Source organism: Betta splendens, chromosome 17 (assembly GCF_900634795.4).
Source record: "Betta splendens chromosome 17, fBetSpl5.4, whole genome shotgun sequence".
In the NCBI taxonomy this organism is placed as follows: Eukaryota; Metazoa; Chordata; class Actinopteri; order Anabantiformes; family Osphronemidae; genus Betta; species Betta splendens.
In genome coordinates this window covers 14,927,351-14,950,772 of record NC_040897.2, presented here as the reverse complement: position 1 = coordinate 14,950,772, position 23,422 = coordinate 14,927,351, and the positions used below count along the sequence as shown (strand labels likewise).

General features: G+C 50.7%; 2 protein-coding genes across 8 annotated transcripts in view; both read left to right on the top strand.

The window, feature by feature from the left end:
- mib1 (MIB E3 ubiquitin protein ligase 1) overlaps positions 1–1,953 on the top strand; it is a 40,522-nt gene extending 38,569 nt beyond the window's left edge. For all 6 annotated transcript variants that reach the window (XM_029132972.3, XM_029132970.3, XM_029132975.3 and 3 more), the window contains one exon: positions 76–1,953. In XM_029132972.3, the coding sequence (XP_028988805.1) occupies positions 76–216 (141 nt within the window). In that variant the 3' untranslated portion in view covers positions 217–1,953. The remainder of the gene's footprint in view (positions 1–75) is intronic.
- Positions 1,954–14,146: 12,193 nt separating this feature from the next.
- On the top strand, positions 14,147–19,663 carry gata6 (GATA binding protein 6). 2 transcript variants are annotated; one of them, XM_029132626.3, is made up of 7 exons: positions 14,147–14,718; positions 15,338–16,245; positions 16,627–16,799; positions 17,497–17,622; positions 17,699–17,786; positions 17,883–17,980; positions 18,304–19,663. In XM_029132626.3, exons 2-7 carry the CDS (start codon positions 15,396–15,398, stop codon positions 18,463–18,465), a joined length of 1,497 nt encoding a protein of 498 aa, XP_028988459.1. In that variant the 5' UTR covers positions 14,147–14,718; positions 15,338–15,395; the 3' UTR covers positions 18,466–19,663. The 2 variants fall into 2 exon arrangements, with proteins under 2 accessions (XP_028988459.1, XP_028988460.1); XM_029132627.3 differs by having other exon boundaries at positions 14,147–15,215.
- Positions 19,664–23,422: the final 3,759 nt, after the last annotated feature.

Below are 23,422 nucleotides of genomic sequence, written 5' to 3'. Positions count from 1 at the left end.
CTCTGGAGACTTAAGTCGAACTGACTCCACCACCACAGAACGTAAGCTGATTGTTTGTCTTGCACGTGTCCGCAGACCATGTGTCCGGTGTGCCTGGACCGGCTGAAGAACATGATCTTCATGTGTGGCCACGGCACCTGCCAGCTGTGCGGGGACCGAATGAGCGAGTGCCCCATCTGCCGCAAGGCCATCGAGCGCCGCATCCTCCTCTACTAGCTCCCCCGCCAGGTCCCCCCTCCAAACTCTTAACGCGTGCACCACCACATCGGCCACGCCGCCCGCCTGTCGGCCAGCCAAGGCCGGCCTCACATGTCTTATTCAGCACACGACAGTCCATCCGACTGTGTTCACGTGGAATTTACATAACAAGGAAAACATGAACTTCGTTTTGTTTGATGGTCCAGAAAGAAAGATCTGTGTCACTGCTCCTTTCTCCCCCCGTTCACCTGTTCTCACCTGATACATGGATCTTGTTTTTATCTACAAGTTGGTGATTGCACCATCAGACTCACGGTTTTGGATATGAACTTACGGGCAAAAGCCCAAGTTTGGATGTCACTCTGAAAGCGCTCTGACTGAGCAAACTCAAACTGCAGAGGAGGCCGCGTCGTCCGCTACACGCTGAAGGTCCCACGCGTCCGTCGCCGTCGAGGCCAGCTGCGGGTTTTACTGTATCTGTAAAGCTTTATGCAAGTGTTCTGGTATTGGAAGCTCCACATGTGGATTTTAAGTACTTACCTTCATGACAGTATGGCAAGTTTGTGACACATTACTGTTCCAGTGAGTGTTGTAGCTTCATGTCGTGATCCACTGTATGCAGACGTTGGGCGCTTTTGCACTAGAAACGCTGGGTCAGAATGGAAGCTCCTTCACACGCCGACTCCAGGGGTCGACCAGTGTGACTGCCATGTAGCACGACACGCCCATGCTTTGTTTACCGAGCTGTAACAAGAACGGTGACTCTCACTGACTCATTCGGCTTCCGCCCTGTTCTACACGCTGACCCACGCAATGCAAACGCTTCAAGACCTCGTCACAACTGATGTTACATTGTTGAAGAATCGATGGTATTGTCTGACAATATTTCCGATCGCTGATCTAGCGTTGGTGACTCCATTTGGTGCCATTTGCTTCCAAACCTAGTGTGGGGATACTCTTTATCTTGTATTACAGTTTAATTTAAGTGTATTTCCTTTTCTGTAAAAAGAAAAAAAAACAAAAGTCAACATTTATGGAGCTCGAGAGAGAGAGAATCTATGAAAACACTAAGATTAAAATGTAGACTAATTTATTTTCTATCGCTGCCCCATAAAAATAGGATTTACAGGTTTCACTGCCTTCTTCATATGTAGCCTCGAGATCTCTCCAACATTCTGCTTTGATATAAATGTTGAGAAACTTGTCAAATGTTTTTGTTTGGTTTTGATCGGCAGCAGCTTTCTAGTAACTGTCAGTAAAGGCTTTTTTTTCTCTAAAGTAGGTCTGTAAACCTAATTTTCTTTGTGCAACTAAAAACAGTGTCCGGTCTCCTTTAGCAGTGTTTCCTTTGGGAGGTCAGAACCTGCCTTGCCTCAGCGGCCTGTGTGGAGGCTCATCCAGGTGCCCGTTGTCTTTGCTATGTAGGAATCTGCATAAAAGCGTTTTTCTCCTTTGTTTTTCTGTTTAGGACTGAGCGACCTTTGACCTTTTGAGCTTCTGTTCTTTCCACTGACATAAGCTACGAGCACTAATATGCTTCATGGCAGTGTTGTCGCGCTATGGTTGTTATGAAAAAGCCGTTTTTTATTCACCAGTACCTGTAGCTGTCCTGTTAAAAGCGCATCTGTAGTGTTTCCTTTGGCATGAATGTCTGACACATGCAGCTCGACACGTATCATGAAAACTGTTGGGTCTGTATCGCTAATAAGTGCTTTTAAAGACAACAACATAGCTGAAATAAAGTTGTAAATGAACGATGGGGATTTTTAAAATGCAGTTTGTTTGTTCTAACTCCTGTCTTGTTTTCCCAGTTGAGCTCAGATGTAGTTGTGAATGCGGAGCATTAGCATGTTGTTGCCTTTCTCCTGCTGTGCAGCGTCTGCCCGGCGGAGGAGACGCGACGGCAGAGATGGGAGGTGTGGGGATAATTGAAAATGCAAACACTTAATCATGACTCAGCACCAGAGTGTGATAGGTCAGTTATGCTAATCGGGGAGAGAGAGCAAGGGAGAAAGAAAACAGAGGAGAGAGGCCTGAATAGAGTGATGCATCTTCTCCAGCGAGCAGTCTGACAGCGGGACATCTCACACGGCTTCTCCCCACCGCTAAGAAATTATGACCAAAGGCCGTTTCTGTTCTAACTCATTGACTAGTTCATTCATAACCTGGACATCTTCGGGCTCGGCTCACACGCGGCAGCAGTGTGCAGGGGCTCAAAGTGAACCATTCATCATGCTGTCATCCTCTCACTCCATCAATGCACACTGACTATGGGGAACTCTGGCACGGCTTTATGCGCTCTCAGATCTCTGTAGGACTTGGCATCAGGCCTCGCGCGCTGCTGTAGAGTCTGGTGTCATGTCTGGGGCTTTTTCATTTTATAGTCAAGTAGCACTTCTGGAAACAATGGGCCCCGAGTGAATGGGAGCTGCTGCTACTTTGTCATCATTTTGTGCATGGAGAATAATGAGGTGCCGATACGTTTATGCATTATCCATACAAACAAGACGAACGATGTATAGATTGAAAGGTCTGTTTCAGGTAGACGGATGACGCCTTGTGCGACTTGGAGCGGGACGCGGCGTGTCAGGACCCGGCTGCCTGGCCTGTCCGTCACTGTGAGCGTGTGCAGAGCCACGCCGCCGCGCCGCCTGGCTGTCGGGGCGTCGGAGACGACACTATCTCCCTCCCGGCCGCTGCCTGATCCTGGGGAGCATCGCCGACCGCCACGCCTGCTGCTTTGCGCTGACTGAGCTGCAGGGGTTGTTAACTCCCACACCAGGGGGTCAGCTAATCCGCCAGCCACCCCTGCGAGTGTGAGTGATGCGGCCCCGGCACTAGCAGGCTTCAGCGAGCAGCAGATAGAGATGAATTGACCCCCCCCCCCCCCCCCCCCCCGGAGAGGAGAGTGGGCGCCCAGGAGCAGGGAAACGACTGTGACCCCAGACTGGAGACTGTGATCACAGAGAAGGGTCGGTGACATCCATCTGCTGCTGGGGGAGAGAGGTCCGTGTCCATTCGCAGGTTTAGCCCTTGGCTCTGATTCTCAAGTCATGAGCTGACAGAAATGAATGAATTCTCCATTTACCGTATAGTGAAGCTTTGAGTTCTGACCTGCAGGTTCCCTGCCTCGTCACTAGGTGGCAGTGCATCCAACGCCTGAACTGTCCTGTCACAGATTCCCCTACTGTATATGTGAAGCTCACGGCACACCTCGGCCTAATTTACACTGCGGCGCTGCCTCTGTCTTGCTGTGGCAGGTAGTTATAGACACCATCAGTCATCCAGAGGTTGCCCCGCAGCCGTTTCAGGGCAGCGGCCTCTGAAACAGTTGTTAATTCTCGCCTCGGCTGCCAGCGAGAAATGCAGCCGTTAATATTTACTATCACATCTTGATACGAAGCTTGAGCCAGGTAGCAGCTGGAAAAGCAGTGAAGGACGTCTGACTACAGAGCGTTCACAGAATCTGTGTCAAGAAAAAGTTTACATAATGTGTCATTTTTTAGACTTATTGCCACAAGGAAATCAATTGTTCTCAGGATTTAGTCAAGGCCTCTTCCCAAGTCTTTGGCCACTGGAGCGTTCCTGCCGTGTTGGAGGCTTCGATTGCTCCCTGTCTGAAGGTCCTCTCCTCTGACTCGCATGTCACACAGTTCAGAAGTCTGTCTGGCTTTATTGTCGGCCTTTATGGCTGAGCAAAGTGCACGCTGGTTGTCTGGACACGCTCTTCGAGGAAGTGAAGGGCCTGAGGTGGGGCGCCAAGTGTTTGTGCATATGTCACATTTAGGGACCGGCTTTGTGACAATTATTAATCTGACCCTGGTCTGTGCGGCCTAATGTGCGGTTACGGCAAACACGGCATGTGCACGTGAAGGCAGCGGCTCCATAGCTCCCACAGTAAAACCATAAAGCGGCTTATCCTCGGCCTCCGCGCGCCGTATAGGCCCCTGACGCGCTGATTGCTTCATAGATACTGATCAGGGCAAAGTGTCAAACGGCTCGTCCTCCTCTGCGTGACGCGTTCGAAGCTTGAGGCCGGGCGTTTAATACGAGCAGCGCGCGTCTGGGTGTGGACTGAGGTTCTGTACTCGTGGGGTCAAGGGCGGAGGCTGCAGGTGGTTCCCGGGGCCCGACCGCGTCATCCGCACAAGCAGACGCTCCTCGATTTACCTCCTGCATGCGTTGGTTTGAATTGAATGACTGAAAGTCCAATAGTGAGTGGCCTGTGACCCACAGCTCGTTTCCCCACTCAGCCGTCCTTATCGTCGTGGCCGATTGGAGGCTGGAGCCTCCGAGCCACATTTACAGTGCAAATGTTATTGTTCCGACGACACTTTAAACAGCCTTTATCAATATAGTCATTCAAGGTTTATGGGCTTTGATAAAATGCCACTAGCTAAGCAGGGTCATTACAACGTGCTGCGGCTTTCTAGATTATAATTATTTCTATTTTCTGGGGAGCATCTGAGGCGTTCAATGCCCAACAGGTGAGATAAACACTTGGCACGACGGGAGGACGAAGTGACCTAAGAGCAGCAGGTATTGATTATGTGCTGTGGACGAGCAGCGTGCAGCGAGCTGCAGTGGGACTCTGGCAGGGCCTTATCATCCTATTATCTTTAAAACAGTGGGTTATCATAATTGCTTACTTAATAATTCTATAAAATGGTGAAGGTGCAACCTTTGCCTGGGGCAGTAAACTGTCAAGTGCTTAAGATGCTGAGATTGAAAACATAACTGACGAGGCTGAAATCGCTGTAGCCAGTGGATTTTGAGGTAGAGTTGAAGAATTCTCTGTCACATACAGATAACTGGGATGTCGGTGCTTGTGGTCACATGACCTCCCGGCTCCCTGCGGGGGTACTGGGCTTCACGCCGCTGCTCCGGGGGAGACGGGCCCGATCAGCAAGTGCAAACTTCATCACGTCTACCTCTGGGTCAAGCAAACACGGTGCTGCTGGTGGCACGTCCACCTGCGTGGTGCTGGGTGAGCGAGGCCCCACTGGGGATCAGGCTTTGCAAAGCTGCTGGAGAAACGTGGGACGTTCCGAAGCAGCAAGCGCTACAAAAAAATGCTGTGCAGCCAAACACGCAGACAGGTGCTGCCTCTGCTGAGCAGGCAGTAACCTTGGAGGGAGTAGACAGGAATGCGGCCCTATCTGAGCTTTTTTGTTCCAGGAGGAAAATCAATACTCCAGAGTCCATCACACTGGCAGGCATTTGGGTTTCAGCAATGTGAAACGAGCTCGGAGTGACCCCTGCAAAACATGGTTAATGCCTAACTTCTATATCTTTGTTTTACGGCCGAGGGTTGTACCTCCAAATCAATACATGATACACAAATATCCCAGGGCTCCGTGTTCCAGGCGGAGAGCGATGACGAGGGCTTGAGATCCTGCCTGCTTCACACCACCTGGCAGAGAGAGACAGAGAGGTCTGTTTAAAAAGGCTCCACAGAATGTACCTGGACATGGCTGGATGAGGCAAAACTTGTTCCAGACGACTTTAGCTGAACAGAAAAAATGCTAAGCTAAGATTTCCCATGGGCAGCTTTAAAATCGCTTACAATCTATCCATAACTCACCTGAATGAGACAAAGTGATTAAAGAAAAGGTCAGAAGCTTCTGGCAGTCCATCGAAATAATAAATGTCACAATAATAATATTTCCCTCATGTTTTCAACCCATTCCAGAGCCTTGGAGTTTCTATGCTGAGCTAAACTGACTGTCTCCCCATTTACTCTCTAAACATAAATACTCACATGCTCATTGATCCAGATGTAAAACATCTAAATAGCAATTTTAAGCTTTCTGTCTGTTTTGATTAGATTTATTTTTTTCTATGGAAAGTTTTTAACCTGTTTTTAACATGGAAGGACTTTATGAGAACAACAGTCTGTCAATATGAGAGGTTGAAGGTCTCGGCGTCGCCTGGGAAAACAGCATCTGGACCTTGATAGCAGCTCAGCTCGGTGCAGTTATTTCTCACCCGCTGCAGCAGCGGCTGGAGCGCGGTGGATGTTTACAGCAAACACCAGCGAGCGTGGAGGTTTTCATCTTCTCTGAGGCTCCGCGGCCCCAGATAACCGCTCCATCGCCGGCCCGTCCCCGCAGACCTTGTAGTGAATCAACAGCAGCTTCCAGACAGATAAAATGCAGGTTCCAGTTCCCGACTGGTGTTATGGTGAGAGAAAGGAGCATCCACTTAGGGAGGCCAGACCCCCCCCCCCCCTCTCTGATAGTAGTAGTAGTAATCTCTGAGGCTGACCTGTCAGTCGGGTCCTGGGAGACGGATGACGTGAGGCCCCTGATAGGCTGTCTCCACAGGAGGAGACACCCGCCGGCCGCACAGGCTGCTGGGACAGAGAGCAGGACCCAGAGTGACGGACGGACAGACGGCCGAGCCCACGGGGGAGGCCAGGGAGGAGAAGGTGGAGGTGGAGGAATGTCAAGGCGGGAAGGAGGGGGTCAGGGAGAAGGTCTCCTGATGAGCAAGGAGACGGTGCTCTGCTGGAGGCCACAGCACGGCTGACAGAGTTTACTTAACACCAACCCTGGGAGCCGGGGTCACCGGGGGGAGGGGGAGGGGGGTCAGTCTTTTCCAGCCCACAGTCACATGGGGGCCTAGAAAGCACCTAGGTCATAGCATTCCCACCTTCAGAGCAGCAGCAGACCTGCATGCATGATTTAATAAATGATTGTGGCTTTATTAACATGTTCCTATTCAGGTCACGGCCATTTTAATTAGAAATCAGTCAAAAGTCATGTACTTCTACTTTCAGTAATAAGTTCCCCGTTCTGCTGGGAACAACTGTGAACCTTCAGCCGTTTCTTCCTCAATGCAGATTTTCTCGGCTGCTGCTGCTGCTGTTGCTGTGGTCGCAGTCGCAGTCGTGCAGATTCGCATCAGGACGGGGTTTTCCATTAGAAAACATCACAGAAAAAAACAACTTTGCTACGGCCTTTGCAAAGAGAGAAGCTGTCGCTAGGCAACAGACGAAGGCTATCAGCATCAGTCCAATATGTCAACAAATCCAGAGTCATTGTGAATGAGTAGAGATAGTCATTTGTTTAATGTAAAGATGTTATCAATCTTTACAAGTTGAACGAGTTGGCAGCTTTCTCCCGTCTTTTTTCTTTTTTATGTGAGGAGTTTGTCTCCTTCGCTGCTACTGCCTGTGAATCCCGTGAGATTACAGGAGATTTATCGAGCCGGCTTCCGGTTCACAGATAGGATAATGACGACACTTATCTCCAGATATTCCCTTATCAAAAAACAATTTAGGGAGAGAAACAGACATTAGCCCAGATTTTTTTACACTGCAGAGTGCTCCAGCTTAGCTTCCGCGGTACAAGGGTCTGTTTGCACTGCGAGCGCACACACACACACACACACACACACACACACACGGAGAAGCATTAACATCACCTCAGTGCACTCTTGATGTCACTGCCATTACGTTCGCATTAAGCTCTTGGACTTTGAGACTTGATCAATGCTGCTTAGACGTGGAATATAAGAAAAAAAACAATAAAAAGAGCTTGAGGCCTAAGATGCAGCACTGGGGCCCAGTAGCAGGTGGTGAGAGAGGTCACTGGAGGTGATGGAGCCACTGGGTCACCACAAGGTCATCCTGACCTGAGTCTGTTTATCAGGAGGTGTGTGTGTGTGTGTGTGTGTGTGTGTGTGTGTGTGTGTGTGTGTGTGTGTGTGTGTGTGTGTGTGTGTGTGTGTGTGTGTGTGTGTGTGTGTGTGTGTGTGTGTGTGGCAGCAGCCAGTTTTTTTTCAACAAAGGCGATTGGGTAATAAAGTTCAGGCCTTTATGGAGCGAATCACAAAGTTCAGGCTCCTGTCTCCAGCCTTGTTAAAGTGTTTTTCCTCTGCTGCCTCTTCCACCAAACACCTGTGCCACAGGACGAGCGGTGGTTCACGTGAAGCCGATTTGCTCAACGAGCCTCCAGACTATTTGTTCTCTGGATGGTGCCTGTAAAAGGGGCTGCAGGTGCTTGGGCCCGGGTCACGGCGTTAACTATTAACGCGGCCATATAAACTGTTACTGATTGCTGCCTCTCGCTGCGGCGGCTCCGCGGACCCGAGTCCCGCTGGGCCGTCGCTCTCACCACGTGCGGCCGCCTCGTACCCATAATTCCCTCTCCTTCCTCTCCCTCCCTCCCTCCCTCCATTCATACCTGCTCGCTTCCGTCTCTCCCACTCACGCATTTTGTTTTCTCGCTCGCGACCTTCATGTCCAACTCTATCTCTTCCGGCCCAGAACCGGCACCAGAACCTTGACTCGCGTGGCTCCAGGTGCTTCGCTCCGAGGATGATAACAGCGCTAGGGTTCTTAACGGTGCGAGGATGAAGGCACTCGTTGGTGATTTATATGAGAAAGCGAATAATCTGTGCAGGATGAGACTTTTTTAGCTGCCCTCAACATCCACGTCTCCTCAGCAACGACAGATAAGAGCCAGAGCAAGAATGCAGCTAGTTTATTCATGTACCTGACGCTCAACAAGCATGTTTCCAGCCCATGACTGTTCTTTGACTCAGTTTATTAAAGAGCAGCTCACGGTTAATGTGACATATTATGTTTCAGTGACTGAAGGAGGAAATTCTTATTAATGGTTATAAATTTATAACACAACAGTTAATTATCTACCACTTTTACTGCATTTAACAAGCAACAACATATTACACCAGAGTTTGTGGCACTTCATTTAGTGCTGAAATGCATTCTGGGTAATTGGTAGACATCACTGTTTCATATATCTGTGATCTATGGATGTAGGTCAAAGCTGGGTAACATCATGTTCTGGTCCTCATCACTGTTCCCCTTTTTAAAAGACGCTATCGGTGACGTCACGGAGTCGGATACGGGTCGTGTCCACTTTGATTCTCTTTATCTTGTTGCTTTAGTCGTGTTTCATGGGTGGTATCGGCCCGGGCAGGACTCGGGCCTCCCCGGTATCTGCCGCCCGCCGCATCTTTAAGCTGCAAGGCCGCGTCCTAGCCCATCTGTAAACACGGGCCTGAGTGGAGCCGGAGCTGCTCCCAAAACACGGCCGCTCCGCGGTTCAGGTCGGGTTCAGGGCCGCGCTCCAGGAACTCTGCTCGTTGTGGCGTTTACTGTGAAGTGCAGCAGCCAGCCTCAGGTGTGCTCTTTATACATGTGCTCACACAAGCGCAGCTGTGATTACGGCATTCTGGACAAAGGTCCGGCGACGCGGACGTGACTTGAACGCGGAGCGGAAGCCGCAGCGAATGCGAACGGAGCCGGCGATAAGTCCGATCGGCCGCAGCCTTTGTTGGAACCTGCAGACGGAGTCACAATGAGGGGTTTGACTGTACGTGCTGCAGATCCCCTGATACGGGCCTCGCTGCGCTGGAGAAGCCCGGCGCTGACGCCCGGCGCTGAGGCCTGTGGCGGTGACGCGGCACCGGTGCCGCCTTTTGACCCGACCGCGTGTTTTCCACCACCGTGGAGGTGTTGCACTCCCACCATGGGCAAACACAGCGACCAGCGCTCCGCTTGGTACAGTACACACCGCCAGACAGGGCACAAAGGAAAGGGCATGATCGCGTGTTTGACTGGCATCTGATAAAAGCTTAATTGGAGCATGTAGAATGCATATGTCGTCCAGGCAAACAAAAGGCCCGGCCGCACCATAGAAACTGGGCCGCAGTGTTTTCATTGTCTGGCAACTGACAAAAGTGAAGGAGAGGGCGACGCAGGCCTGCGAGTCAGACTGGGCGAGTGTTTGCTGTGTTTGATGTGTGTGTGTGTGTGTGTGTGTGTGTGTGTGTGTGTGTGTGTGTGTGTGTGTGTGTGTGTGTGTGTGTGTGTGTGTGTGTGTGTGCGCGTGTGTGTGTGTGTGCGTGTGTGTGTGTGTATAGGTGTGTGTGTGTGTCTCTCTCTCTCTCTCTCTCTCTGTCTCTGTCTCTGTCTCTCTCTCTCTCTCTCTCTCTCTCTCTCTCTCTCTCTCTCTCTCTCTCTCTCTCTCTCTCTCTGTCTCTCTCTCTCTCTCTCTCTCTCTCTCTCTCTCTCTCTCTCTGTCTCTCTCTCTTGGCTGCTCGGTCAGGGAAGGACAAGCAGCCAGGCCCAGTCTGCAGCTCCAGACCCGCTGGACTGAAACTGGAGCCTTATCAGATCTCTGAGGGCCTATTTGTTCTGCGCTCTGAAAAGCTGGAGAGACTTTTGCAAACATTTTCCTCTTAACTGTATTTGCAGGAGGTCGAGGCCAAACGCCGCCTCCTTCTCCTCAGACACAGCTCGACTTGTTGCTGTTTTCTTGCTGCCTCTGACACTTGGAGACAAATGGGGACTGATCCATGACAATGCAGAGGCTTCTGCTTTTTGCTTCCTTCATTTCCTCCTGTAAATCAACCATCACGTCCGTGTCGTGTGTTTGTGACTCTAGCTTTATTTAAACAGTCCCCGACTGTTTCGTTTCCACGTCTGACTCTGCTCCTATCTCTCTAACGAGCAGCTGAGGCTCGGTCGACCTTGAGAGCGTGAGTGGGTCTGCAAGGTCCAGCAGCTGCTCCGTCTGCGCAGCCGCCGCAGTCAACACACGCCGCCGCCGCCCCGCTATCGGTGACATCACGCGGCCCAAGGCTGCTTCCCCTCGAGCTGCGGCTCCAAACAGCTGATTCAGGGAAAGTCACAGAGTGTCCCGGAGGCCTGACCTTCGCTCCTGAGACAAAACACAGAGGGGCCCGGCTCCGCAGGACGGAGACGCTGCTGTGGAAACAATAACAAGGCCTCGCGGCCGCGCCAGCGCTGAGCCGGCTTTTCCACGGGCGCGCGAGTCGGACACTTGGACGCCGGAACGCCGTCAGATTCCCCATGATGAGAAGCAACAGTGGATGGAGTCCGTGTCAGATCATTAAAGTGAAATTTCTCCAAACATCTCCCTCCGATAGCAGAGCTCCTTTCGAGGAGCGAGCGCAGCAGATAAAACCTCCTTTACAATACAACAACACCTCAGAGCTGATGGCGATTGGAGCCTGAACGGAGAGAACATGTCAAAGGACCCCTGACGCCTGTGTCAGGCTGATATGACATCATGGGCCGATAAACTGCTGCTGGAGACACAAATACTGAGCAGCGGCCACAGATAAGTGCGCCGCCATCTTCCTCCAGACTCAGACCAGCGGTTCCCACCGCCTCCGCCTCCGGCCCTGAGCGTCCGCCTGTCACTCACCCGTCACCTCAGCCTCCGGAGGACAATAAAGGCTCGGCCGGGCAGGTGAGCGGGTCGGTCCGTTTGGGGCGAGTCGGTGGCGTCCGCCGCGACAAAGGTTGCTTTTACACCTGTCACGGCCGTTTAATGATCTACCACTTCAAACAGGAGCGTCTCCCAGCAGCCTTTGCCCCTGCAGCTCTGGACAGGCTGCACCGAGGAGAACCGGGCCTGCGCCGGGCCTGCGCCGGGCCAGACCCGTCCAACGGGAGGCTCCAGCAGCAGGACGAGCAGGCGGAGCAGCACGGAGCCTTCACCCTGAGGAGGTCTCACAAAACGCCAGCAACACTGGGCTTCCAGCGCGTCCACGTTTCCATTTAGGCTTTACTTTTAGTTTGAATGGTGTAAACAAATCACAAATACGTCCCACAACATCAACACAAGTGTCAGAGGGTTATTTTTAAACGCAGTTCCTCTGAATAAAAATCGTTAAAATAAATGAGTGGCTCAAAATGACCCGCGATTATCTGCAGAGTTTTTAATCTTCAATAATAATAATAAACTCTTTATATTAAAACAATCAAAACTTCAATGTTATAATATCACAATGCAAAAGTCTCCTATGTGTTTATGTAATTATTTAAAAAATGTAATTCTAATTTTAATATTCATGAACTCCGATCAAACTACACAAACTACAAAAAGTTCCTTTTTAATGGCATTTTTTAGAATAAACAATTTCTGCGCCCCTTTCAGAATTTAAATATTATTCTTCCATTATTAAAAGCTGTTTTATTTCCGGCTGTGAATAAAACGCGGCCATCGAGCATCAACAGTAACAACGCGGCTCAAACGGATCTTTCGTGTGTTTTACACTGGTCGTTCCACGTTAATCACCGTCGAGTCATGGAGACGTGAACGGGGCGTGTTAAATGACCGCATTTCATGACCCCGCGTCACAGTGTGGAAAGTTATACTGAATCTCTGTGTTTTTCATAGTGAGTCACAAAAACCAGATCAGATCTTTATTAAAAAAGGCACATAAAACTTCAATGGACAATTATAAGATACGGTTCAGTTCACAAGGCGTTGAGTCCGATAAAAGTGTGAGCAAAGGCTGATGCGTAAGAAATATGAAATTCGTATATGAATTCAAATGAAATATGATTTTTTTCGATTATTATTATTACTATTGTTGTTGTTGTTACTATTATTATTAATAATAATATTAATATTGTTATTTCTATTATTGCCGTCCATTGTGTATTGAAACAACAATGTGATTTCTTTTTATTAATTATTCTTAATATTTACGTTGTTGTTGTTGTTGTTATGTTTGTGTTGCCAGCTCGCTCTTCGTTGTGTCAGGCTGCATTTTTCCACCATCTTCTGTCTCCTACAGATAACTCGATGAGTGGCCTGCGTGGGTTTTTCGGGTCGACACCGCAGTGTTTGACCGTGTGTGGATAAATGTGGAGACAGGGCGGCGTCCTGCCACTTCTCCTCACAGGCTCCGTGTTTCAGAGCAGCTCACTTTGACATCACTGCGAAAACACTTCATTCATCACCCCGCGGCTCCGCAGCCACAGAGTTTAAGAAAGTGGGGGGGGGGGGGCAACAGGATTCTGTATTCTCGCACCTCCCTGACAACGTCTCGCTGCGCTGATGGGATGGAGACGGTAGCGCTTGGTTTGGTTACTCCCTCAGATCAAAACCAAGCGCTCCCCTGTGCCCGCGGCTGTCACGCGTGTCGAGTTTGACGACGTGAAACCCACGCAGCGGCTGAGGTTCGGGTCCAGCGCCGATCAGCAGACCTGGATGCAGGGTGTCACCTGGGTCCAGTCCTGAGAACGGGCCTGAATCACAGTTAATATGCTGAGGTCCACGTTCACGCATAATCAGTTACGAGCTGCGCATTATTGCTGCTTTATTTTAGGAGCTCCAGGTGCAACAAGGAGTTGGTTTAGTATTGAATAATATTATATATTGGCAGCTCTACCTCACTGTCTGCGAGCAGACGGAGTGTAAACACGCAAACACCCATTGCTGTCGGCCTCTGCGGACGCGCTCGGGGCGACCTGTAAATGAGGCCATGATTCAATTGACACCTCGCCACTTTTGATCAGCTCGCTGTGCGTATTCGCGCTGAATGAATCATCGCGCTTCAAAGCAAAAGTCCCAGCAGCGACGTGCTGAGAGTTTGTGCTTCTACAGAGATGAGGCCATTTAATCCTCGACCACGGCGTCTGACTTAAATAAACTAATTAGGGAGGACTTATTGATCGCTGCGCTGAGTGCTGAGGAGAAACACAGGGAGACAATGGGCTGAAATCAAGACCTACAATGAAGACTTGAGTGACGATTATAATCAGATCAATTACTAAATGTCTAAATACATTTATATATTTGTGGCGTAAAATGCGTAAAGTTGGTGGATGAGCGGCTTTTAGTCTAATTGTCTCAGTAAAATATTTATTTTATTTTTTACGAATAATATTTTGCTAGAATATAACTTTTATAATATTTATTTAATTACAAAAAATATTCATTTCTTTTACCTAAAATTACTGAAAAATGACCCGAAGTAAAAGTCAAAACAACTACAAATTTTTCATGCAACACCACGAAATGGTCATGAACTGCAATGTTTTGTTCTGGTAGGTGGTGTAATTTATGTCACCGTCTGTTAAGTAATAAAATAATACGTTTTAATGCAAATAATTATCACTCAGTGAAAGAATTCCAAGTACCAATAGAAGTATATTCAAAACTTTATTGCTACTACTAGTACTTAATGAAATGAAGCCAGTTCTTAGTGCAGGTTTTACAGGCTTGTAACGATTTTTACGACTAAAACAGCAACAAAGTAAATGAAAAAGAAAAGAAAATGTTAATGAAATATTAATATCCAAATGTTTAGGACACGATTTAAGTGACGAAACTCACAAGAGCGTGGTTATTAATCAGGAAAAACACAAAGTGGACCAGCTGAGAGGGGGCGGAGCTCCATCTCCGTCCAAAAGCCCAAGTGACGAACTCTCCAAGAAACCCGACTGCGTTTGCAAATGATCCCAAGGTTCGGGTTCGATCAAGCGTCCGTCTCTTTCCTCCCGCTCCTCCGTGATTGATTGGAGGAGTCCACGGGCCGGCACCCCCATCGCGTCTCCAGGCGCTCACACGCCTCATGATTGGTCCGCCTCGTGCGCCCGCGGCCACCGGGAGCGCCTCCTCTCATAAACCCCGTCAGAGCCGCGCCGGGCTTCCCCATTACTTCCAAGACAAGCAGCGGCTCACTGTCGGGAAGCGTTCCGTGCGACCTATGGCACACAACTAGCAGGTACGTGGCGGAGAGCGACTCGCGTCTCGTCTTCTCGCCGCTCCGGGGCTCCTCCGCTCGTGGCGCACAGCTGGCGCAAACATCTGGCCGAGTGGCGGCGAGCGCAGCAGGAACGGGCTCATCACCGCGGAGTATTGTTTTATCGCCCCCGCCTGCCTCCCGGTCCTTATCTGCCGTGGCGCTTATCAAACGGTTATCTCTTTTGCTGTGAAGACATATTGCGTTTTGTTTCCTATCTCTCGTGAGTGCGTGCGCTCGCGTGTGTTCGTGCGCGTGTGTGGGAGGACGGGGGTTTGACACGGATGGGTTCAGGGCTCTTAAACGCTCTTGATGGGAGCGTGGCAGTCCCCGCAGGCTGGACGTGTTTTATTATTGGAGCGGGAGGTGATGCGGGAGTGAGCGAACACGCGGTTTAACTTTAATATTCAGACGGAGCGTTTGGTTTCACACAACGGTTGACGGCTCCGTTAAAGATGAGCCCCAGCGACTCATCCAAGGTGAATTTGAGCTTCCACGGGAGTTTTTGTACCCAGATCCACGTTTGGACTCTGCCGCCCGTGACTTCCCAGCCGAACCAGTACTTTCCCTGACTTCCACACTGTCCCCGTTCTCTTCGCAGGGCGGACTACTCCCTGAGCATTTTATTAACCCCTACGGTGTATGGAAAGTGCTCCTGGATGGACCTGGGCGAAAACAGCTGGTCCATGGTCAAGCGAGAAGCCTCCAGCAGCCCAGGGTCGCCGGCTGAACACGCCTACCTGCCCGTGGACGGCAGGAGGGACGCCGCGGTGTCGGACGAGCTGAGGACGACTCCGGGCGAGCTCGACGCTCTGGGGCACCGCCGCCCCGACGGCAGGTCGCTACACTCCTACGTGCACTTCGGACACCACAGCAACAGCCTGTCCGTGACCGAGGACATCCCCCTCTTTACGGATTTGGACCAGGGCAGCAAGCTCGTCCTCTCCAGCGGCGCGCACAAGGCGGGTTTGCTGGTGGACCCGGCCGACATGTACCAAACGCTGGCCATCGCCGCGGCCCAGAGCCAGACTGGATATGATTCCCCCTCCGGCGGTTATTTACACTCCAGCCCCAACTCCCCCGTGTACGTGCCCAGCTCCCGCGTGGGCCCCATGATCCCGAGCCTGTCGTACCTGCAGGCCAACAGCCCCGCGCAGCCCGGACACGCCGTCTCCAGCCACTCGGTGTGGACCCAGTCCGCCCCGGAGAGTCCGTCCTACAGCACCGGGAGCCCGCACACCTCCAGCCGCTTCCACTACCCTCCGAGTCCGCCCATGAATAACGGGGCGCCCCGGGACGCCGGCTACGGCAACGCGCTGAATGTGGGCAGCAGAGACCAGTACGCACTGTCCCGCTCCCTCGGTACCACCTACGCGAGTCCGTACTCGCCGTACGTGGCCCCGCAGCTTCCCCAGCTGACGTCGCCGTGGAGCGGGGGGCCCTTCGACAACACGATGCTGCACACCTTGCAGAGCAGGAGTGCGCCCTTGATTCGAGGACCGAACGGAGGTAGGAGTTGTTTTTAATTTTAGGATAAAATACCGTTATTTCGTCAGACGCGCGGAAACTGAACACACAATCTGATCAAATCAAACATTTCCTAAATATATATGTTTTGGCCTGAAATGTTTTTTTTTCCACATGAAAAGAATGTTAGTGAGCGAGGGCCTAAAACTTAAATTCAGGCAGAATTCCAGCAATATTACAAAAACAATCAAAATTCTTTAAATATAATTTAAGCGAAAATATTTTTGGATAAATCCTGTGTAACGTTTGGCATTTTTGGACTTGTGTAAAAACACAAATCTGCTTCATTAGTTAGAAAAGCTAAAGTTACAGGCAGATTTGATCAGGTGTGAAGGAAAACGGCCTGATGCGGTTTGCGCTCAGTTTCAGACATCCTGGACGACATGGGCGAGAGCAGGGAGTGCGTCAACTGTGGATCCATCTCCACGCCGCTGTGGAGGCGCGACGGCACCGGACACTTTCTGTGCAACGCGTGCGGCCTGTACAGCAAAATGAACGGGCTGAGCCGGCCGTTAATTAAGACGCCGAAGCGGACGGTAAGCGCGTCAACGCCCAGTTCACTGCCTCATTGTTCCCAACACGGGCCCGAGGTCTCACGACTTGGGGCTCTGTGAGCCCGAAAAAGACGAAAACCAGGCCCATGCTTTGGATTTTTAGCCAATAAATGCGTCATTAAATGAGCAGAATGTATTTGGAAATCTGACTTTTTTCATATTTTTTAAAGGTTAGTGCTGTTTGACATAATTGAAGCATTAAACAATAATTAAATATCATTTATCCATGTCCATTTGACCTGGAAAATATGATGAATGAATTTACTGACGTTGAATTTAGTGCTGATTTAATTAATTAGTAAATTTTAAAAAGTAATTAAAGACATGCGTCAACATAACCGGGCTTCCGCCCTGTGAAGTGCGTCTGTACGTCAACACAAACGGCGAATCGTTTCCTGCCGTCGTGCACCGCATTAACCTCCTTTTTACTAGAAAATCAAGTGTCACGTATCGCGTCGCTTAACAATAACAGCCCGTAAAAAGGCCGTAGGTGAAAGCCTGTTAAATGGAGATCATAACAGGCCCTGTATTATTCTTAGGAAATAGGCTGTGAATGGCCAGACTGTAATTCAATTAGTGGATCACGGCTCTCGCCTGAAAAGCGCTCGCGCCGAAAAGGCGAACTGGTTTGTTCTCGCCAGACCTTCTCATAACAACCGTGTTCTGTGTGTGTCGCCAGTCGACGTCCCGGAGAATCGGCCTGTCCTGCGCCAACTGTCAAACCAGCACCACCACTCTGTGGCGCAGGAACGCGGAGGGGGAGCCGGTGTGCAACGCGTGCGGCCTCTACACGAAGCTGCACGGGGTGAGCGTCCCCACGTCACGCCGCTCTTCGCCCCACGACACATGCAAAATAATAACGAGGGTCCCCAAATCTGCAGGTTCCTCGGCCGCTCGCCATGAAGAAGGAGGGAATCCAGACCAGGAAACGAAAACCCAAAACACTGAACAAAACCAAGGGATCCTCTGGTGAGTTATCGACACTAACGCTCCGCGTAGTGAGGCGAAGACATAAAACGAGGCTTTTTATGATATGAGCTCACCAACATATTTTATTTTTGACAGGAAATAACAATTCTGTCTCTATGACTCCCACATCCACCTCTTCATCCAACTCTGAAGACTGCTCGAAAACCAGCTCTCCCTCCGGACAAGTGTCTGGGGTAAGATTTAGGAAAAGACAAACAACCCCTGCTTAAATAAAATCTAAAGCGCTACTTTTTAATAGGGGTCATTTAAAGGCAGCCTGGGTTTGGCTGCAGCAGGTGTTATGTTAAAAATAACGATGATCACTGCTGATTGCTGCTTGTGGCCATGACTGATTCGTGTCACCACTAGATTACAAGCACCAGCTTCACATTTCTTGGGTTGTGGGTTTTTCCACTCCTCTAATGCAAATGGAATCCGAGCGGCTAAACGCGTGTTCTACACCGCACACGTCTGCCCGTGGGTGCGGCTGTGTTAACGGTGTGCTGTGGCCCTGCAGGTCAGCTCGTCCGTGCTGTCCGGCTCGGGGGAGGGACCCGGTTCCGGCGCGGCGGTGAAGTACCCGGGCCCGGACGGCCTGTACAGCAGCGTGAGCCTGAGCCAGGCTCCGGACGTGGCGGCGGTGAGGGGCGAGTCCTGGTGCCCCATGGCGCTGGCCTGAGCGCCGGACCCCGGAGGAGCGGCGGAGGTTCGCTGACCTCCGGTCCGGACGCTCTGCGGGAAGCGTTCAGGCCCAGCGTTTGATTCCCGCAGCTGGCGCGAGAGACGGACACAGGAAAAGGATGCTTCGCTGTTTGGAGCTTGGAGCGTCTGGGATCGGTTTCCAGATTTCCACTGGGATCTTGTTGCCTAAAAAGTAAAATCTCGTTGCCTTAAAAAGAAACGGAGGAAACTCCACGCGATCATTCTGTGGATGCTTTCTGGACCTGCTCTGCGCTCCAGAAAGAAACCCGTCCAGCGCATAATGGATTTTCTCTGTGAAGACGCCGCAGAGCTGTCGATTGGATGGATTCCAGCGCTTTGTGGACATTCTGAGCGTCTCATTCTTCCCACAACTGGAATCACGCCACAAGTGCCGAGACAACTTTTTAATCAGAAGGAAAAAAAATATTTATAAATCTCCCATTGTTGAAAACATGGCTGTGATTGTTAATAAAGATATGGATATAGAGTAGAAGCTAAATCATTCTGATGTCTTCTTTTCTGTTTGTTTTTCAAGTGGTTGTTAGTTGAACGTGCACGTTTTTCCACTGAAGCTCGGCTGCAGTCGTTTGGTTTGAACAGGGTATAAATGATGTCCGAGCGTTGTTTGCTCGTCTATTTACCGACGTGAATCAGCTCCCACAGACGGGCTTTTCTTTGCTGTGGCATTAAGGTACTTTTTTTTTTCAAACACGCGTGGGCCGGCGCCGCCCGATCAGAACCGCGGTGACTCAAACGGGTGCCGCTGAGGACTAATGGGAGCGCAACCAGCCGTTTAACGCGACAAGGTGGACAATGAGGACAGGAGACGGAGGAGGCCAGTGCTCCCCTGAAGCGCGGAGGAGCAGGTGCTGCTCAACGCCGACGTGCTGGAGGCGCGTCTGATTCTTCACCTCCTCACTGGTTCTGCCCCAGAGCTGCACACAGGCCACAGAACAATCAGGGAGACGTCCCCTGTCAAAGCTGGCATCAAGGGTTATTTCTTTTATTATTACTATTATCATCTTTTTTTCTGTCTTCATGTCATTCATTCTGCTGGACTTATTTATTTCTTCAAATATCATGTTATATAGTTCAACAAACATTTTCTTGTTGTGTTTTTTTTTTCCCTGGAAATTATTTTTATTTAAATTCAGCCCAATAAATTGCTCTGGTGACGCCAGTGACCCCGTGTTTTACCCACAATGCATCAGCGTTTTGAAGTTGTGGAAAGAACCGCGCGCTTGCGTAACGCTCGTTGCTCGCACACACTCACGTATGAGGCAATCGCCGCTCTCAGCTTTTACTCCCCGTTCCCGCGAAGCTTGACGACTAATGCACGGCTGCATCTTCTCCCACTTCCACACAGGAGGTAACGAGGCCGGAACGAGGCCGGGATGACGATGAGGCGCGTTTTGCGTGCACACACTTGCTTGTGTTGGTTACAGGAAGCCTTCATTGTCTACTTGCAGGTTGCTCGTTTCGGGGCCTCGACGCACAACCCACTTCCCCCGTGTCCTCTTGAACCAGCAGCTCAAAGTACCTGTCACAATGTTTACTGTACTTAAGCGAATACGGTCCGTGAGTAATTCCACATGAAAAGATTTTGGAGATGGTTGAGATTTATGCCTGGGCTTAGCGTTATCTGTCTGCACTTTGACATATTGATTTAGCCGAGTTTATTGAGTGTGGAGGAATGCACAACGGCCACATCCACGTTGACGGTGCATTCACTGCCGACCGTTCGCCGGAGCCACGCTGCCTGGATTTCTTTTTGTTCAGGTTCGTTTGCAAATGGCGAATGGAAACCACGACGACCCCTGGGCCGGCGGTCGCTGAGCCTCCAAGCAGATACGCGACAAAACCACCCTTAAATATGGAAATACAAACTAGCGTTGAACTCAAAGCACGAGCAAATATTTATAGGTTTGTGAATTTATGAGGTGGTCCTACCTTGGCACTGTCTGACTGGTCTCCATGGTGCTGCGAGGGAGGAAACATAAACACAAGCCAGCAGAAATCCTCCCTGCGCTCTCATCTGGATAGATGAGGGTCACATCAACCGCCAGGCTCAGGGAAAGGTGAACGTGGAGTATGTGTTTGCTTCAGCGTTGGGGCCGGGAAAAGGTCGATAAACCGACGAGGACGCATGCACGCGGAGGGAGAGGCTGCCATCTTGGTGAGTGCACGGCCGGAGCCAAGCCTCGCAAAGCAAACAGAGCAGCGGCAGCGGCGCGGCCTCGCGGCTGTTTGGCCGTGAGCTAACGGGCTCCGGCAGCGGCTCCCTCAGGAGGTGCCCGTTGATCTTTCCATTTCGCCTTTCAAAGGAGAGCGGCGCTGGTTCTGCCTCCGGAAGCGATGGGATCTCTGACTCAGCCCTTTTGGGTTTCCTCATCACACACAAGTGCACATTCTGGGAGAAAAAGGAAAAGAGTTAAAGGCATGGAGGCTGCAGTCCCTTTGGGCTTGGAGAACAGTGATCCCAGCGGAAAGCGTCTATTATGTTGGGGAAACCTGTCCTACGCCATAGAATGATTTAAGATCTGCACTTTTAACAATGACAGTCTCACTTTATCTCCTTCTAATTATAAAACAGACGTGAGCACAGAAACTGCTGTCGAACACGAGACCCAGTGATGCAGTCATGACATCATGACAGAATCAGTGGGAGTGGGTTCAGGGAGGGCTGACGTGAAAATCACCGGGTGGGACCCAGGTCCTGAGGCCTGACTCAGAGTGTCAGCCTGGTGAGTGTGTGGCCAAACTCACCAGGCTGTTGTCAGGAATTACAAAGCAGGAGAGGATGGGATTGAGTGCTGGAAGCAGAGAAAAGGGTTTCTTCACCCAGAGTGAATGTTATAGAGCTTCAGCAGCTTCCAGGAACGAGTCAAACCCCAACTGTCGCCTACTGAATTGCACTATTTGTCCAGATTTTAAGAAGGCAGCATGACACAATAGAATGCATGTGGTTGTAATAATGTACGGATTGCTGGCTAAAATACATGATGAAAGATTCCACACAGTGTGATGTGATGAGAGGAGGTGTCTAGTTTGATGACGTAGCAGCAGCCAACCAGGCGGTCCGAGCTGCTGATGTTCTGCCGGAGCCGTGGCTGTAACGTTGCACAGCTTCACGCTGTTGCAGCGACAGTCAGGGTCCATCCTCTGGGGACCCAGAATGTCAGATGGGGCTGAAAGGGTTAACGCTGTGATCATGAAGCCACCGGTCTGTCTTTCCAGGACACTCCCTCTCAGCGGAGCGTTTCATTTCATGTGTGTGTGTGTGTGTGTGTGTGTGTGTGTGTGTGTGTATCTGGAGAAACAAAGACTAATATGAAATGCATGCGACGAGCCTGGAAGCATTTGACTATCAAATCAGCCCCTTCTCAGACAATGCAACGTCAGTTGTGCTCCCCGCTAATGGAGCGTTCGCTCTGTTACCGAAGGATTGTGGCCTCTAAATCATGGAAGCGTGAGTATTTTCTGCCACTACGCTTCCAAGGAGTACGCTGACATTCCTGCGAGTTCACTGCAAGGTTACAGCTATCTCTCCTCCGCCGCTAGCCCACCAGTCAGCCTTGTGTCCAAGGCGTTTTGAATTAAGTTCAGTGCTCTCATGTATGGGAACCCGAGCTCGCTGCCAAATGCAATACTTCCCCGAGTATTTCTGTCAGAACCACGGCCTCTAAAAACAAAACACGGTGAAATCACAGCAGGCCCGTTTTAATCAATTAAACATGTGTCAACAAACAATATGCTAATCACTGGCTGGCTGAGAGCGAGCAGTGATGTATGGTGACGAGCTCCATGGCTGGTGAATTACGAACGCAAACCTGGACGCGTGCTTTCTGATGGTTTCGCTCCATGGGTCCCATTATTCCCATCATGCTTTGTGTTTGAGTGTTGGTGACCGTGTTTTCTTCCTGACGCCATCGGAAGTCGGGTCAGCTGAGGGCTGCGAGCTGGACGGGTTCTTAGCAGTCCTCTACCCAGAATGCACTGCAGCGCCCCAGACTTCAGGACCGGCACTCTCTCAGAACGAGGTATGCTTGTGTAAACAACCCTTGGCTCACTCTAGTCCTGAAACCTAATAAATTTTCATCGAGCGCTCAAGATAGCAGCCGAGCCGCGGAGCGAGGACGGGGGATGAACTGCAGGATGCGACGGTTCGACGGAGGAGTCCAGCGAGGCCTCGCTCCCGCTTCCCACCGAGACGCGCTCTCCCGACGAGCAAATGAGCGTCTAAAGGACGCGTTCAGGCCCAGAACCGCGCAGGCGGCGGCTCCTCACGACTCCACGCGGCGGCTCCTCCCGCGTTAGCAGAACCTGCAGAGAGCGACGTGAACCCGGTGACTGAGCTCAACAACAGAGCGGCTTCCTCGCGCTGCCCTGACCAGGCACCCTTTGGCTGCGGCCACCAATTAATTATAGATGTGACTTTAGCACTTCCTGTTTTTCCCTCTCTAATTAAGCCAATCTGCCTCGCTGCTCTGCCGAGAGGAAATACCTCAAAATAGTCCCCAATTTCAGCACATTCAATTATTCCGCGCTCGGCGCAGATTGCATCGTACACGTCAACAACGTTTGATCGAAAGGAAATGACATCTGTCATTTCTTCCTGCTTCGCCCTCGAATAATGTGGGAATTTTCTGCAGAGATGGTTCCTGCGGTGAGCGGCCGGTCGGAGCCTCTACGTGCCCTCGGCCAGGTCCGGCATCGAGCGCCGCCTCAGACGCTCACTGAGTCAGAGAAGTGTGGAAGAAAATAGTCCCTGATTTATGCCTCTCTGTCCCCCTTTCCTGCTCTCATTTATGAAAACAGCGTTCCAGTGGATTCCTGCAGTATTAACACCAAGCAATGAGGTCAAGCTTTCACTCACGCTGCACACATACTGGGTCGGTCCCGGGCCGTTTGGGCCAGCGTCGCCGCGTAGCTTC

What these genes read in the sequence shown, in the direction of transcription:
- gata6 (XM_029132626.3), top strand. Translation starts at nt 15,396, where the DNA reads ATGGACCTGGGCGAAAACAGCTGGTCCATGGTCAAGCGAGAAGCCTCC. An exon ending in GATTCGAGGACCGAACGGAG is followed by an intron (nt 16,246 to 16,626) that starts GTAGGAGTTGTT and finishes GTTTGCGCTCAG; the next exon opens with TTTCAGACATCCTGGACGAC. An exon ending in CCTCCGGACAAGTGTCTGGG is followed by an intron (nt 17,981 to 18,303) that starts GTAAGATTTAGG and finishes GTGGCCCTGCAG; the next exon opens with GTCAGCTCGTCCGTGCTGTC.